Genomic DNA, 14,235 nt, shown 5'->3' with positions numbered 1-14,235 from the left:
GAAGTGAGAGGGAACTTGCTGGTGGGTGAGTAGCAGCTCAGATCAGATGTGTCACTCTTAACTAGGGCGTCAGTTGTGCAGGGCTTGTTTTCCTCCTTGTGCTGATGTTCTTTCTGGGGCTGTGAGTGTTTTTATCGCATCTCATTATTTCACAGAATCACAGAATTGTAGGGGTTGGGAGGGACCTCAAGAGATCACCGGGTCCAATCCCCCTGCCAAAGCGGGTTCCTCAGAGCAGGCTGCCCAGGTAGGCGTCCAGACAGGCCTTGAATATCTCCAGAGGAGACTCCACAACCTCCCTGGGCAGCCTGGCCCAGTGCTCCGTCACCCTCACCATGAAGAAGTTCTTCTGTGTGTTGGTGCGGAACTGCCTGGGCTCCATTTTGTGGCCACTGCCCCTTGTGCTGTCCCCACAAACCACTGAAAAGAGGTTGGTCAAATCCCTCTGTCTCCCACACTGAAGATATTTGTAAACATTGAGGAGATCCCCTCTCAGTCTTCTCTTCTCAAGGCTGTACAGGCCCAGGTCTTTCAGCCTTACCTCACAGGGAAGATGCTCCAGGCCTCGTATCATCTTTGTGGCCCTCCTCTGGACTCTTTCCCTGTCTTTTTTGTACCATTTTATCCACCTCCCATGAGGGAGCTTCTCATACCTTTCCATTTGGGGACCTGCTACAGGGCGTAAAGGACTGGTTTCAGTGAGGAAATGCATTCAGAGATGTACTGTAGCTTCTTTACAGCAACTAGCATCTTATATGGCCATTGCTGGGAGAATCAGGCTGAGTTGTGGGTCTTCAACTAGAAAGCATTTCCCTTTCAAAGGGTGTACGTGTGGGAAGCTGTGTGTCAGCATCCATCCCTGCACTTAACTCTCCTTTTGAACCTTCCTACTTTGTGTCGATGCAAAACTCTGGGTGGGAATGTTCCAAATCAAAATTATTTGCATCTAAATTCCTTTTGGTTTCTCATCCACGTCTGGACTGAGAAGGAGATGCTGTGACAGCCGTGGTCAGTGGTCTTACACCTAAGTTGACAGAGGTCAAACTTTTGAGGCAGTTGTGAAGATGCATCAGCGTTTGGCTGCTATATTATTGCCCTGCAGGCCTGGCTGCAGGCCTCTTTAATTAAAGGGAGCAGAATTCTGTGATTAATATTACAAGAAAAAGTAGGCATTGTATTGCTTCAGTGTTCCCAGAGGGCGACTGAGCCCTAGGAGGGAAGACTGTCCAGAGAAATAATGCTCTGTGCTCCTATCTTTTTCCCGTCTTTTGGAAGCAACAACTTGTGTTCTAGCTAAAAATGCAGAGAAAATAACTTGGGGACGTGTAGCTGGAACAGGCGATTAGGAAGTGCATGGTTTAGCGTGAGATGAAGGCTCTTCAATAAAAGGTGGTCGAGTATTATCGTTGGTCTGTCCCTCTCCCTATCTGTTTGTTGGGGTGACCTTTGATTCACCCTGTTAGTTAATGCAGAAAGGCTATAGTGTGCCTGCCTTTAGACTTCATCTTATTCTGCTCACATCTCCATTCTCATTATAAACACGGCTATTTTTAGCTAGCACAGATTCAGAATATGCCTTGTAAGCTTAAGGGGGATTTATTGAGCTCCTGTGTGTATTCACCAGAGATTCCTTGCTGCAGCTTACTGATTTAGGATTGGGGAAGGGGAAAATGTACTCTTTAATTCCCGGCATGTGCCTGCAGGAGCTATATTTAGCTTCAGCTCCTTGCTGTTGCCATTGTGCTATTTTTACAAAGGGATGCAGCAGTTTCATTGTTCAGGGGCTTAACTAGACATAAATGTAGATGGATGAGCTAGATAAACATCTGTGTGCCGCAAAAATTGCTCCTAAAAGTCACTGTATGCAGTAGGTGTGCTGGAGTAAAACTGCACCAGAGCACGAGCACAACAGGCACCTTGTTTCATGGGCGAGCTGTGTAAATTCACCTGATTAACACGTGCAAAAAAAAAAAATTGTACTTAATATTCCTTCAGACTGAAAAAAGTGGTGTAAGAGCACTAGCAATTTGGGCTGGGTTCGTATTTATACACGTAAAGATCTGATTTACTGCAGTGGCATCATTTCTTTCGTTGCTTATCAGTTCTTAAGAATTTTATCATCGCTTCTGTAATTGCCACGCGTGTGCTTAATGGAGTGCATGGAAAAAAAAAATTAGTATGGAGACTGCTTGCTGCAGCTCGGTCCTACAGGCTGATTACATATGCACTACAAGATGATTACATATGCACATCCTGCTCATAATGCATGTAGCGGGGATCTGGCTATCAGTTCTACTCTTTGGTGCTTTAAGGAACATCATCTCCTTTTCCCGTTTGGGGAAGATTAGGAATTCTGATGCGGTCAAATATTCCAGTAGGCTCGGATTTGCTCGATCATTTGCAGTCAGAAAAATGGAGAGGTAGTTTCTTCCCTTTCATGGCTTTTTACTTTCTCCTTAAAGATACAGAGTTTGTTTATTTTTAGCTGAAAAAAGAAGAGTTTTGGTATCATCTCGAAAACCCAGAAAAACATACAGCAGCTATAGTTTGTGTATCAGAAAATCAGACAGGGTAGCCATAAGTGAAAAGACTAATATTCTCCAGAGAGAGAGGGAGCAATGAACAGAATTCTTGCTGCAAAGTTGCATGATATCACTGAACAATTTTCTCTTTGGTTATTTCAATTTAAAATTTCAATTTATGATAGAATGCAGTATCTGTGAACTATGATATGATGTTTTCTTCAGGTAGAAAGATTTCATATGTGGTTGTTAAAGTATTCCATTAAGGATCTTCAGTTCTTGTCCTTGACCTTTCTCAGGTAGCCTCAGAATTGTGTTGCTGGCCTTGCTTCCTAAAGACATCAGGGAGGACTAACTCATTCCCAGTTTCGGAATATTACTCAGCTTGAAAGAAACCTTGTGAGGTAAAGGCTTAGTGCTCTCCATATCACAAATAGCACACTGCACTTCTCCCCTCAAATTTCCTTTCAATACCAGTATTTCAAGTAAAGGAAGATCTCAGTGGAGGGAATAATGTGGATTCCTGCATGGAAGAGGCTTTGAAGATGCCAGTACCTGACCCCTTGCGGTCTGCATCTTGCAGTAAGAGACTGGTCAAAATTGTGAGTGTTAAGAAGTGTGTGTAGCTAAGAAATCATTAGGTGTGTCACAGGAGCATTGAGATTTCAGTAATGCCGTTCTTTGCTTAGCTCCCATCGACAGAAATTAACAGAAACACAATACTACGGATGTTTAGTTGGAGGACTTCTTTTTTTGATTTGATTTGAGATTGTTGTCCTGCCGATGAGAATTGCAGAATCTCCCAGCTCGTCAGCACTCTGCTTTTCCTGTTTAGTGGTGTGCAGGTGAATTTTTTTTTCCTCCCTGAGTACAGGTGGGCAGGAGAATATTCAGCTTATGTACATAAAGGCACCTGGTATTTCTCCCAACGCTGCTGTTAAGTCTGACTTTTATACATTCTTTGTCCTTTGCCAGGTTACCATGTGAAATCAGGGACTCAGTGATGGGAGAGAGAAGCAAAAAATGATGAGCATTTGTCTTTTGTTAGACTACTGTTAATTAAAACTCAGAAAGTGCTAATTTAAGTAAATTCTGGTAACCAAATCAATGCAGAGGCAGAACTGGTGTGCTCTCTGGGTGTCATCTAACTCGAGGGTTGCAGGACTGAATCTTTTCATCAGAGCAGGCCTAAACCTGGACATGATGTTTGCATTCACCACCAGGTCCAAGGACTGGAAGCTTGGTGTGTTCGGGTCCTGTCTTTCTTGGGTTCAGCTGCGTAGGTATCTATGCCCCCATCCCCTCCCAGTGCTCACATTCTTGACTTTTCCTGAAAAAGATCCAGCTGTGTTCAGTGTCTGCCTTTCTGTATGAATCGTGTTGGTGGAGCAGCATGTTCCAGGTACTTGGATTCAGAAGCTTGCAGTCTCTGATTCTGTTTTTGTCCAGCAATGCTTAGGCTAGGTAATTTTGATGGCAAAGATGGGAACGGTGCAGAAGAACTGCTGCCCCCATGCAGGTGAGGACATGGGAACCGACTCAGCAGCGCTGCCCCTCGAGCTTTCAGCTGGCCAGCTCTTTGCTCTTCCCACTTCATTCATTGCCAGGGTCCTCTGCTGCTAGTGGAAAGAGCGAGGTTAATTTGAGAAACTTGTTCTCTCTTTGTCACTGCCAGGTCGTTTAATTAGTTACACAACCTTCTTAGGCGGCTGAAATTCCCGATACAACTCTGTGTAAGTAAAACCAAACAGAACAGAAAACAAAAGGCATCCAGGCAGCCGAGAAAAGGGGCTGGAAGTCGGGCAGATTGGCCAAGCAGTCGTGAATTCATCCTCTCCTTCTGGAGCGTGTCCTGCTATTGCATTCACTGATTTGGCTGAGATGCAGGAGATCAGGAGCATGATGGGATCCGGGAGGAAAACATGTTTACTGTTGTGCGTGTAATTTGATTTAAAAGAGAAGAAGGTAGATGTGAAGATTACACACCTAGAATATGTTACTTTTCAAATGTCAAGCCCTAATCCCAGGAGAAATTATGCTCATTAGTAGGAGTTGTTTTCTGTAATGAGTTCAGAAACCGAAATGGAAAGAAGATTATATTCGGAATTTAAATATTTTTAGTCTCCTCATGCTGCTTTTTTAAAAGTCTTAATGGGGAGCCTGCGATGTTACATTCTGGTCTTTCTTCACGGTTATTGCAGGCAGTATCTGCAGAGCCTCAGGAGCAAACTGCCTGTAGCTAAGTGCTGGCATTTCATCTTGTATAAAATGTTAAGATCTGTGTCGTGTCATTTTTGCTATCCTAACAGAATTCAGAAAAGACCTGAAAATGCAGTGTGTGTGAGCCTCTGTTATAAAAGCTGAGGTTTTGATTTAATTATGTAAAACATTGCTAATAAATATTTATAAAAACATTAAGGTTCCAGTTTGGGGAAAAAAAAAAATAAATCGACAAAATAGATCTGTGCTGTCTGAAACACAAAATGCAGCATGTGTGGTGATGCAGTGCTGTGGGTAAGGAGTTATAAAACAGAATCCTCTGGTTCTTCTAGTAACAAGATACAGGGATAAAATCTGAGTTACTGCCGTTGCTAGTACAAGGGCTTAGGAATGAAGCTAAACTTTTGCTTACAAAAATAGGGAAAGACAAAATCACGAAGCAGAAGAGGTGATGGGAGATAGAAACCCAACCCGAAACAGCTCCTGACCTGTTTCACACTTTCTAAGTTTCATGAAAGCAAAAATAAAGAATCAAAGAAGTGTTTTGCAGCAGTGAGGAGGAAAGGATGTGAATTGTTTATTGATTGTTTGCTCATTAAAAATATATCACTATGGATTCGGGTTTCCTGAGTACTCATTCATCTCCTGCATGTATCATTTCATCATTGGTAACTTCCTTGGTGATTATATCAGCTGCTTCTGTTCAATAGTGGTTCTTTTTTTTTTAAAGAAAATGACTCTTTTAACGTTTCTCATACCTTCAGGATTTGTCTTTAAACCAGACTTGGGATCCCTTCCCTTCCCTTCCCTTCCCTTCCCTTCCCTTCCCTTCCCTTCCCTTCCCTTCCCTTCCCTTCCCTTCCCTTCCCTTCCCTTCCCTTCCCTTCCCTTCCCTTCCCTTCCCTTCCCTTCCCTTCCCTTCCCTTCCCTTCCCTTCCCTTCCCTTCCCTTCCCTTCCCTTCCCTTCCCTTCCCTTCCCTTCCCTTCCCTTCCCTTCCCTTCCCTTCCCTTCCCTTCCCTTCCCTTCCCTTCCCTTCCCTTCCCTTCCCTTCCCTTCCCTTCCCTTCCCTATAAATCAAAGAAATTCTTTTATATTCATAAACTTTTAATAGGATGTGCAGCTTGGACTATCAGTGCAGGTTTGACAAGGCCGCTGGAGTAAGCATACAACAGTAGTTAAATCCATGGCTGTAGCATTTAGTGCCTCTTTCTCTGGAGGTGCTGTGGGAGGGAATGGGAAATTGTTTTAAATTGGAGCTTTGTAAGCTTATGAAAGTGTAGGATTTTTTTTTTTTTTTCTATCCTGGAGATAGAAAATCGATCCTTCATATTGTGTGTGGAGTCCTTTCCAAGGCGTGTGTGCGTAGAGGAGTTTAAAGGAGATTTAATTTTTTTTTCTTTTACATCCTGTTGATATTAGATGAATCCTAAGTAATAAAAACTTTCTCGGATCGCCTGAAGGCACCAGAAAAAAATGTTTTCCTCAATCATGCTCCCAATCTACACATCCGTATACACCCGGGCCGGAGAGAGCAGGGGGTTCAGTGCTCTGAAATTCTCCGTGGGACTCCAAATCTCTCAAGTGCCCCGCTTGCATCTTATATTTTGGGTGAGAAGAGATTCCTCCTGCTCTTGAGGTTGGTAGAAGACCTTTTGGGCATCCTTGCCCTGTTCTCTAGCATGGGGTGCGAGATGCACCCAGGGTCACCAGCAAGGTTCTGCGACCAATTCCTCACTGCAGGAGGGACCACGATGATGATGATGATGATGACGATGATGTCTTTGAAGCCTCGTACTAATTGATGGCACGTAATGCTTGTAATTTGTGGCCTTTCCTTGAGTGTTTTCATTTGGTATGGGATGTTGGGAAGGGTTTTGCATGGGCAGTGGTAATACCCCAGCACCTTTCAAACCAACCCTGTCTCTTTACCCAGTCCAACGCAGAATGAGCCACGGACCCAAACCACGGTAGCTTCCCAAAGCAGGATACTCGGAGTGTTACAGCAAGAATACGGGGCTTTTCCACAGAGTTTTCACAGAAGATTTCCTAATTAAACTTGAAATCCGTTCTTACATTCCACTACTTACATCGGTAGTGTCAGATCCCCGTGCTTGCGGAGCTCTGGTCTGTAGGAAATACACCAGCAGGTTAATTGGAATGAAGCCCGTTTTGAATGGGTTTCTGCTTTTTTTTTTTTTTTATATAAATAATTTTTGTATTTAATATTGATTAACTCTCCTGACATAACGTAAACCAGAGTTCATTAACTGCAAATTAGGAGTTGACATAAACAGAGTAGACGGGTATGTCCAGAGTGCCCGGTGGACATTTTTGATTGTGTTGTAAGGTGACTCTTGTGAATTTTAATCAGACTTAATTAGGAAGTAGAGTTACTTCAAGTTACTTCAAAGCAAGCTGGAAATGTGCAAACCATTTCAGCCCTCGCATGCCATAAAACATTAAACTCTTGATTTTGGTGTTCCTCAAAGCGCTGGGTTATGGTTGTTTTAAGATGGTGATTGTGTTAGTGCTTCTGTGCCTTCAGCCGGGTTTAGGAATCCAACTGACAGGTTTCATAAATGTCTGGTAAATCTTCAATTGAAAGGATTTTTGATCATCTGAGGCTTGATGGCATCTGGTAAATAGGAATGGTTTCTAGCAGAGGGTGTTGTCTTGGAGGGTTTGGTGGTGGTGGTTGTTTTTCTGGGGTGTGTGTTTGTGTCTGTGTGCTGTATTTTTGTAAAAAAAACAAGCTAAAAGCTAACCAGGGAGGAGGTGGACATTGTTTCTAAATCTTTTTTAGAAACTGCTGTCCTAGCTGACATAAAGTTCAGCATACAGTGGTAATTCTCTAAAATGAACACCAGGGAAAGATGAGGTCCGTACGCTGTGTCAGGGCAACAGTTTTGTTATAGGCTGTTAGTGGAGATGAGCGAATACTTACATGTATCAAGAGCAGATGCTTTTAGTTTTGTATAACTTCTCTCCATCTGTCTACAGGCAAAAACTTTCTAAGTTACCCATTTGATTAAGAAGGTAATGAAGTGATGAATATTTTTAAGAGTGTGAAAGAGCGGATCATTTCATAAACTCCAGGAGGAATTATGTCCAGCTGATTTTGTTCTGTGCTTGTAAGCTTGTGAAAGGATTAAGGCAAAAAATCAACTGAGGGATGCAGTCATTTGTTTGATTGCCTTTTTTTTTTTGGATACAATGGAGTGGATGGATTAGGAAGGCAAATTCAAATTCTTGATGGCATAGAAACTTTGTTGCTCTATCACTTCTGTGGTGTAATTTAATTGTACTTTTGAAATGCTCAGCAGCGAAACATAGCTAATCAGTAATTTACTTCTATTTCTCTAGACACTGGAAGCCATTCTGAATTTTAAATACTCTGGTGGACCAGGACACGTTGAAGGCTATTACAGGAACCTTTCACTGGGTCTTCATGTAGAAGTAGAGCCGTCTGTTTTCTTCACACGTGTCAGTACCCTTCCAGCAACGAGGTAAGCCTTACTTTGACTCTTGAATATGTGACTTATCATCTCTTTTATATTGGCTATAACTTAAAGGGCATGGTGGAAACTTTCAGTGTCATCATCATCATGTAGGCAAAGAGTTTTGTCAACTAGTTTTCAAAATTCCTCCTCTTTGGGGATTTACCCTCGTTTAACTGCAGACTGTAATCAAAGCACTTCGTATGCATTTGAAAGTTTCTGATGTTCAAATGTTCTTTCAGTAATGTTCATTTTACCAACAACAGCATATTTCCTCTTTATTATAATACCTGATGACTTCTTTCTGTATCTCTCCACTATTATGGTGTGGTCTGCATCACATAGGTTTGTGTTTGCCTGGCTCTTAAAAAAAAGAAAAGTATGTGTAAATGATTGTCTTTGGATGTGAGGAATAAATTGAAATCATTCTCTCCTTCAGTGCTTAGTTTTGTAAACCACAGAGTAGTTTCACATGTCCTAGTGAGTTTTAAAAAATTAAGGGTCAATGTATGTGTTTGCATGGAAGTTCACACATGCTAGTTGTTAAATACTCTAAAATCTTTAAATATTTGTGATGTATTAAAACTCTGGAAGTTCCAGAGATGACTTTTGAATAACTCTTGTTCAAAATCTGAATAACTAAGCTTGTTTTTTTTGGGAAGAAAGAAGACTGAGAGGGGACTTAGTTTCAGTACATAAGTACTTCTGCAGTACACATATTGGTATGGAGTTAGTACATGAAAAATGTGTTTTATGGTGGATAGGAATGGCATGAAACAGCGTCAGGGGTAGTTCAGGCTGGGTGTTAGGGAAAGGTTCTGCACCTAGAGGTGGTTGAGTACTGGGACAGGCTCCTCAGGGAGAGTGGTCACAGCACCAAGCGTGCCAGAGTTCAAGGAGTGTTTGGACAAAGCTCTCAGCCACGTGCTCTGATTTTTGGGTGGTTCTGTGTGGAGCCAGGGGTTGGACTTGATGGTCCTTGTTGGTTCCTTCCAATTCAGGATATTCTGTAATTCTAAGTTTGAGAAAACCTCTTCCAATATACCAAAGTAGCAGTATTATTGAAAAGCTTGCCAGTGTGCATTGTAGAACTTCTTGTTTTCAGGTTTGAAATTATTTCAGTGCATTTCTGTATTACTGCTTTGATAGCTGAGAGTGAACTTAATTGATCAAAGAGATTCATATTGGTCCCAGGACCTTTTTCATGACAGCCTTCAGAGAGAAACCCCAAAAGGTAGGCAAGAAAGAACTACAAGTCTCAGAGATATTGGTGCCATATTTCATTTTTCCAAGCAGAGAAATGAGTCACCAGTATCATACTAATGCAAAAATGTCAAAAGATGGATGGACTGCAACATAGCTTGCAAAACATGAAGTGTTTCTTTTACTCCTGTTTTGTTCTTCACAGGAACAAAAACAATGATGTCTCAAGAAAAGTACTGAGTCTGGGTGGGCTTTTAACTCAGAGAAACTTGAAGCAAAAGTGGACAAGTTGGAGAAAGTCGAAAACAAAAAGAGTAATAGAAAGTGAATGCTAAACCATCAAAACTGTTGGTATTAGTGTGGGGGTAAGGAGAAGGCTGAGTGTAGACTGAAATTTGTAATTACATAAATGGCATTGCCAGCGGGATAGGTATCTGTTTTTCACAGCAGGTAATAAAGCAAATAATGGTCTTTGCATGCAGCAAGGAAATTTTAGGTTAGACGAGGCTAAGGGAGCACTGAAATAGATTGTGCAAAGTATCATTAAAAATTAGACAAATGAGATTGTCTCAGACTGATTTCTTTTTGAGTGTTTGAGTATTGTGTTCGGCTTTTAGAGACCTAAAACTTCATACCCTTATCGGCAAGCAGGTCTGCCAAGCATTTTGCTGCTTGAAAATACAGCACAATGGGCCTAAGTTTATTCCTTTAGGAGCTGCTCTAGAGGAAGTAAATCTAAAGCTACCTGCCAAGTCAGAGCATGATATTTGGAGAATTCCAGGAGCTTTATTAATGATGGTCGGAGTTTCATACCTGCAGTGGCACATCGTTCAGTGTGCAAGGCTTTCAAGCTTTAATAAATGATCTCTGTACCATCCTGGAAGTACCACAGCATCTACGTTAGGTAGTTTTCAAGAAGATTCGGTGTATAGGTTGAAATGCTTAGTTTACATTTATTATTTACGTGAATAGTCTCTTTCATTCCTTGTCAAAATCTCCTTTGTACTCTGAATATCCTATATACACTTTCACATGGACAACATGAAGGCTCTTTGGTTCACCGCTCTTACTTTACTGTAGTGCTTGGGTGAACCTTCCAAAAAAGCCTGAAATACAACACGATGCTTTTATTTGAAACACTGCTGTCGGCTGTTTGTGTGAGGTGTCCCCAGCTGTGGTTTGTGTAAGACACGCTTCTCCTCCCCCCTGCCTTGTCAGTCTCTTCGCAGGAATTTACTCTGCTTGGAAAATGCTTAATCCCCAAAATCTATAAAAATAGATCGAGGTCTTAATTCAAAGGGAGAGTCGCCGTGTTGCTCAGCTGTGCACGATTTCCCTAGTCATGTAGCAGCAGTGCTATATATAGCAGCTCCGCTCCAGCCAAATGCTGCAGCCCTTGCTGTCTGCATTCGCTTCATTCTTTGCCTGTCCGTCACACAGACCAGCATTTAAGGCAACTTTAAGTGATCTGCTGATTAGAGATCTGGTTAAAGACGTCATTGATTTTATTTCAGAACCCTCAAAGATTTGTTACTGTTTGGGGGCAAAATGCCTTCATGTTTAAATTTCTTTCAGAAATGTTTCATTGCGGGAGCTGTCAAATTGCCATTCAAAACTTTTTGTTGTTGCACAGGCACACACTGCCTTATCAGTTATGAATGCATTTTGTTTTTAGGTGCTTGTGCTCTCGATTTTATGCTACTGGTTTTAGTGAGCAGTAATGCTTTTCCTTTACTCTTCCAAGGAGCCTCTTGTCATTCCTTCACAGCGGTGATTCTCCGTCAGAAGTCAGCCACCGTTCAGCATTGTGCTGTAAAGTGACAAAGAGTAGAAGTGTCATCTTCCAAACTGCTGGGGATGAACGTTTATTACTAGATAAAACAAAGTTTGTTATGTGATTGTTGAGCATCTCTGCCAATATCTGAGACTCAGCGACAGCAAATTATAAGTCAAATTTTGTACTTTTCCTTGCTGTTAAAAACTTGAACCAAGTCTCCTCTTGAGTTGCAGCTGAGGAATCATTGCTTAAATTCTTTTTGAGGCACTGAACTATTTTTGTTTAGTCATTATATGAGAAGCTGTGCTTTATAACTTACCTTCTCAGCTGTCATTTCAGAATGAGTTAGCATTGTTTTCATTTTCTAGATTCGATTTTTTTTTCTTTTATTTGTATTTTTTGTTATTATGTTACGTTTTACCTCAATAAAAGTAAGAAACAATAGCTTAATAGCTGCTGGGCTTAAAATCAAAGTCAAATATAAAACTTTAAACATCGATTCTTCCCTTAGGCCTTCATTGGAAAAAAAAAATCAACAGGAAAAATGTTAATGAAATCACTTTTTTTCCCCCAGTGTAACATAAAGATTATGGTTTATGTAAAAGTCTTCCAAACTCAGTTGGCATTCCTTTTATTTAGTTGCTTGAGCAGATATGCATTGGAGATCTCACTGGAACAGACTTCTTCTTTTGTTTATTTTTGCCTTTTTTACTGTCTGTAGCCATAATTACGTCTTCTGCTCATGCACGGATTTGTGCTTTAGAGGGAGAGGTTTCATTAACTGCACCTTCACTATATCTTGAGATGCATTTAGCTCTGACACAGCTCCTTTTAACCTCGACCTGGGCTAGTCCATAGGGGCACCCCGGCTTAACTTGGTGCAGCCCTCGATGTGCTGCAGTGTGCTGGTTGTTGCCTGCTTCTCCTGCAGACACCAGCTCTCAGAAGGTGATGTTCTGTCCGTAAGTGGCCCTCTTCTGCTCCAAGGATTTTCCCTGACCATCTCATCCTCCTCTCACCGAACTGCCTACATCCAAAAAGTCTTGTGGGATGGCCACGTGTTTGGAAATAATATGCCTCTGGCTGTGTCACTTGTAATCCCTGATTCTGCATGTTTGTCCTTGCCAGCAAATGCTGGTCTTGTCATGCATAATGAAAAAATGAGGTGTTGGAACTAGCCCTGAAATAGGGTAGGAGAATGAGTTAATACTGAAAGTTTTCCCAGTGTTTCCCACAGCTCACTGAAGCCTCGAAGGGCTTCAGGGATCTCCTTGCTTGACACTATGTACCATAAAATGCTGGTAAATCTATATAATAATATTGTTTTCATGGTCTTGTGACTTGACTCCTTATCAGGTCTTAGCCTCAAAACTACGAGGGTGATTCCAGGCCTCTGAAGAGCTCAGCTACCAGCAGGTTGTCTCCTAGGTCTCCTTCGGAGCTGTGATGCTGATGGGTCAGAGTAAGGGAAACGTTCTGTTGGCTGGTTCATGTGAAACACCTCTTCATTTTCCCATCTTGATAGCTCCAAGAAAGTCTGCCTTTGAAGCTTCTTCTAACTAGATTGTCTTGAACACTCCCTCAGAAATGTTATCTCGCAGTTTTGGTGGGCACTGACTGTCTTCCCCTACTGCCTCTGTCAAAAAAAACACAGCTTGAAAAAAAATGCTAGAAAAACTGCTGATTTACTCCACGTGTTTAGTAAGAACTGAAATAAGGTATGCTCTGCGTGCTTTGTAGGGTGCTTTTTATTCTCTTTGCATCCCTTGCCATTGTGCCACCTGTACAGAGATGTTTAAAGAAGAGCCATCTACAAAAACTGGAAGCTCTTTGCCTTGCTTATTGCACTCTGAATCTGTGGATGAAGTCAGTCCATAGTGCGACAGGGTTGCTGCAACTCCTTTTGGGACAGGTTAGGAAATCTGGTATGTAAGAATATCCTTACCTTTCAGTTCTACAAATTCACAATGATGAGCAAAGCGATTTTTTTTTTTTAATTTTCTTGAGGCAGCCAAGTTTTCTTCTCATCTCAAAACCACCTTACACCATCAGCTGCAGATCTTTTTTGGCGAGATCAGAGGCTTAGACTCTCTTCTTGTAATTGAGTCAGAGAAGGAAACAAAAAAAAAAAAAGGAACTTCAGCAGGTCTGACACTGCTACTGTCCAGAAGTGCCAGTTCAGTTCAGCATTTGGGTCTTGGTAAAATCAGATGTGTTTTTCAGAATTCGTTTCCATGGCTGCCCACATTTTCAGTGCAATAAATGGCAACGCAGCCCCTTCAGCAGCCAGGCTGGGAGTAGAAATCCCGATCCTTATTCACAAAAGACAGAGGAGGAATGGCAAACAGCGTGGTTCCTCGGCCAAGTTCCAACAAACGTTTTGGTCATGCAACAGAAAAGTTCTATAGCATCTTCTGAAGCACTTCTGGGTTTTTCTGTAGCTGAATTTTTAAAGTGAATGTTCACACTTGGCACATTTCGAATGAGAATCAGCTACCTGCTGACAGGCAGCTGTTTCTGGTCTCGTGTTTTCCAATATTTCAGTGCTCAAATGCCATTGATTGAAGGGTGGAGAAAAACTTTTAGGTGGCTGCTTGAAGGGCAGTCGTTTTGATTCATTGGGAGGAAGGCCAGGATAAGACCTGGTTACAAGGAATAGATGTTGCCACGGTGTTAAACTCACTCTTTTGTTAATGAAAAATAATAATAATAAAAAGTGGATGAAAGAGAAACCAGGCAAACTCGATTACAGCTGAAGGTCTCCTTTTGATCAATTAGGCTGAATAACCATTTGTAAAACCTGCCAAGGGATGGGTTTAGTAACTTTTTTTTGTAATGTTCTCAAGACTGGATGTCTTTGTAGAGTACATCCTTTCTTTATACATACACCATTGAGCTCGGCATAGATGTCACTGAGTGAGAACTCAAGGCACACGGGAGGTCAGATCCAGTAGGTAAATCAGCTCGCTAACCCCAAACCCTGCTCATCGTGTGATGTTGTAGTGGGTTCAGGGG

At 41.8% G+C, this 14,235-nt stretch overlaps 1 protein-coding gene across 4 annotated transcripts in view; it reads left to right on the top strand.

Moving 5' to 3' along the window:
- Positions 1 to 14,235, top strand: part of TRAPPC9 (trafficking protein particle complex subunit 9) — a 453,395-nt gene that overhangs the window by 132,375 nt on the left and 306,785 nt on the right. For all 4 annotated transcript variants that reach the window (XM_084509339.1, XM_084509336.1, XM_084509337.1 and 1 more), the window contains one exon: positions 8,107 to 8,249. In XM_084509339.1, the coding sequence (XP_084365465.1) occupies positions 8,107 to 8,249 (143 nt within the window). The remainder of the gene's footprint in view (positions 1 to 8,106; positions 8,250 to 14,235) is intronic.

The sequence above is a fragment of the Aythya ferina genome (genome assembly GCF_964211825.1).
Source record: "Aythya ferina genome assembly, chromosome: 2".
Classification (NCBI taxonomy): Eukaryota; Metazoa; Chordata; class Aves; order Anseriformes; family Anatidae; genus Aythya; species Aythya ferina.
This window is presented reverse-complemented; position numbering and strand designations above follow the sequence as displayed.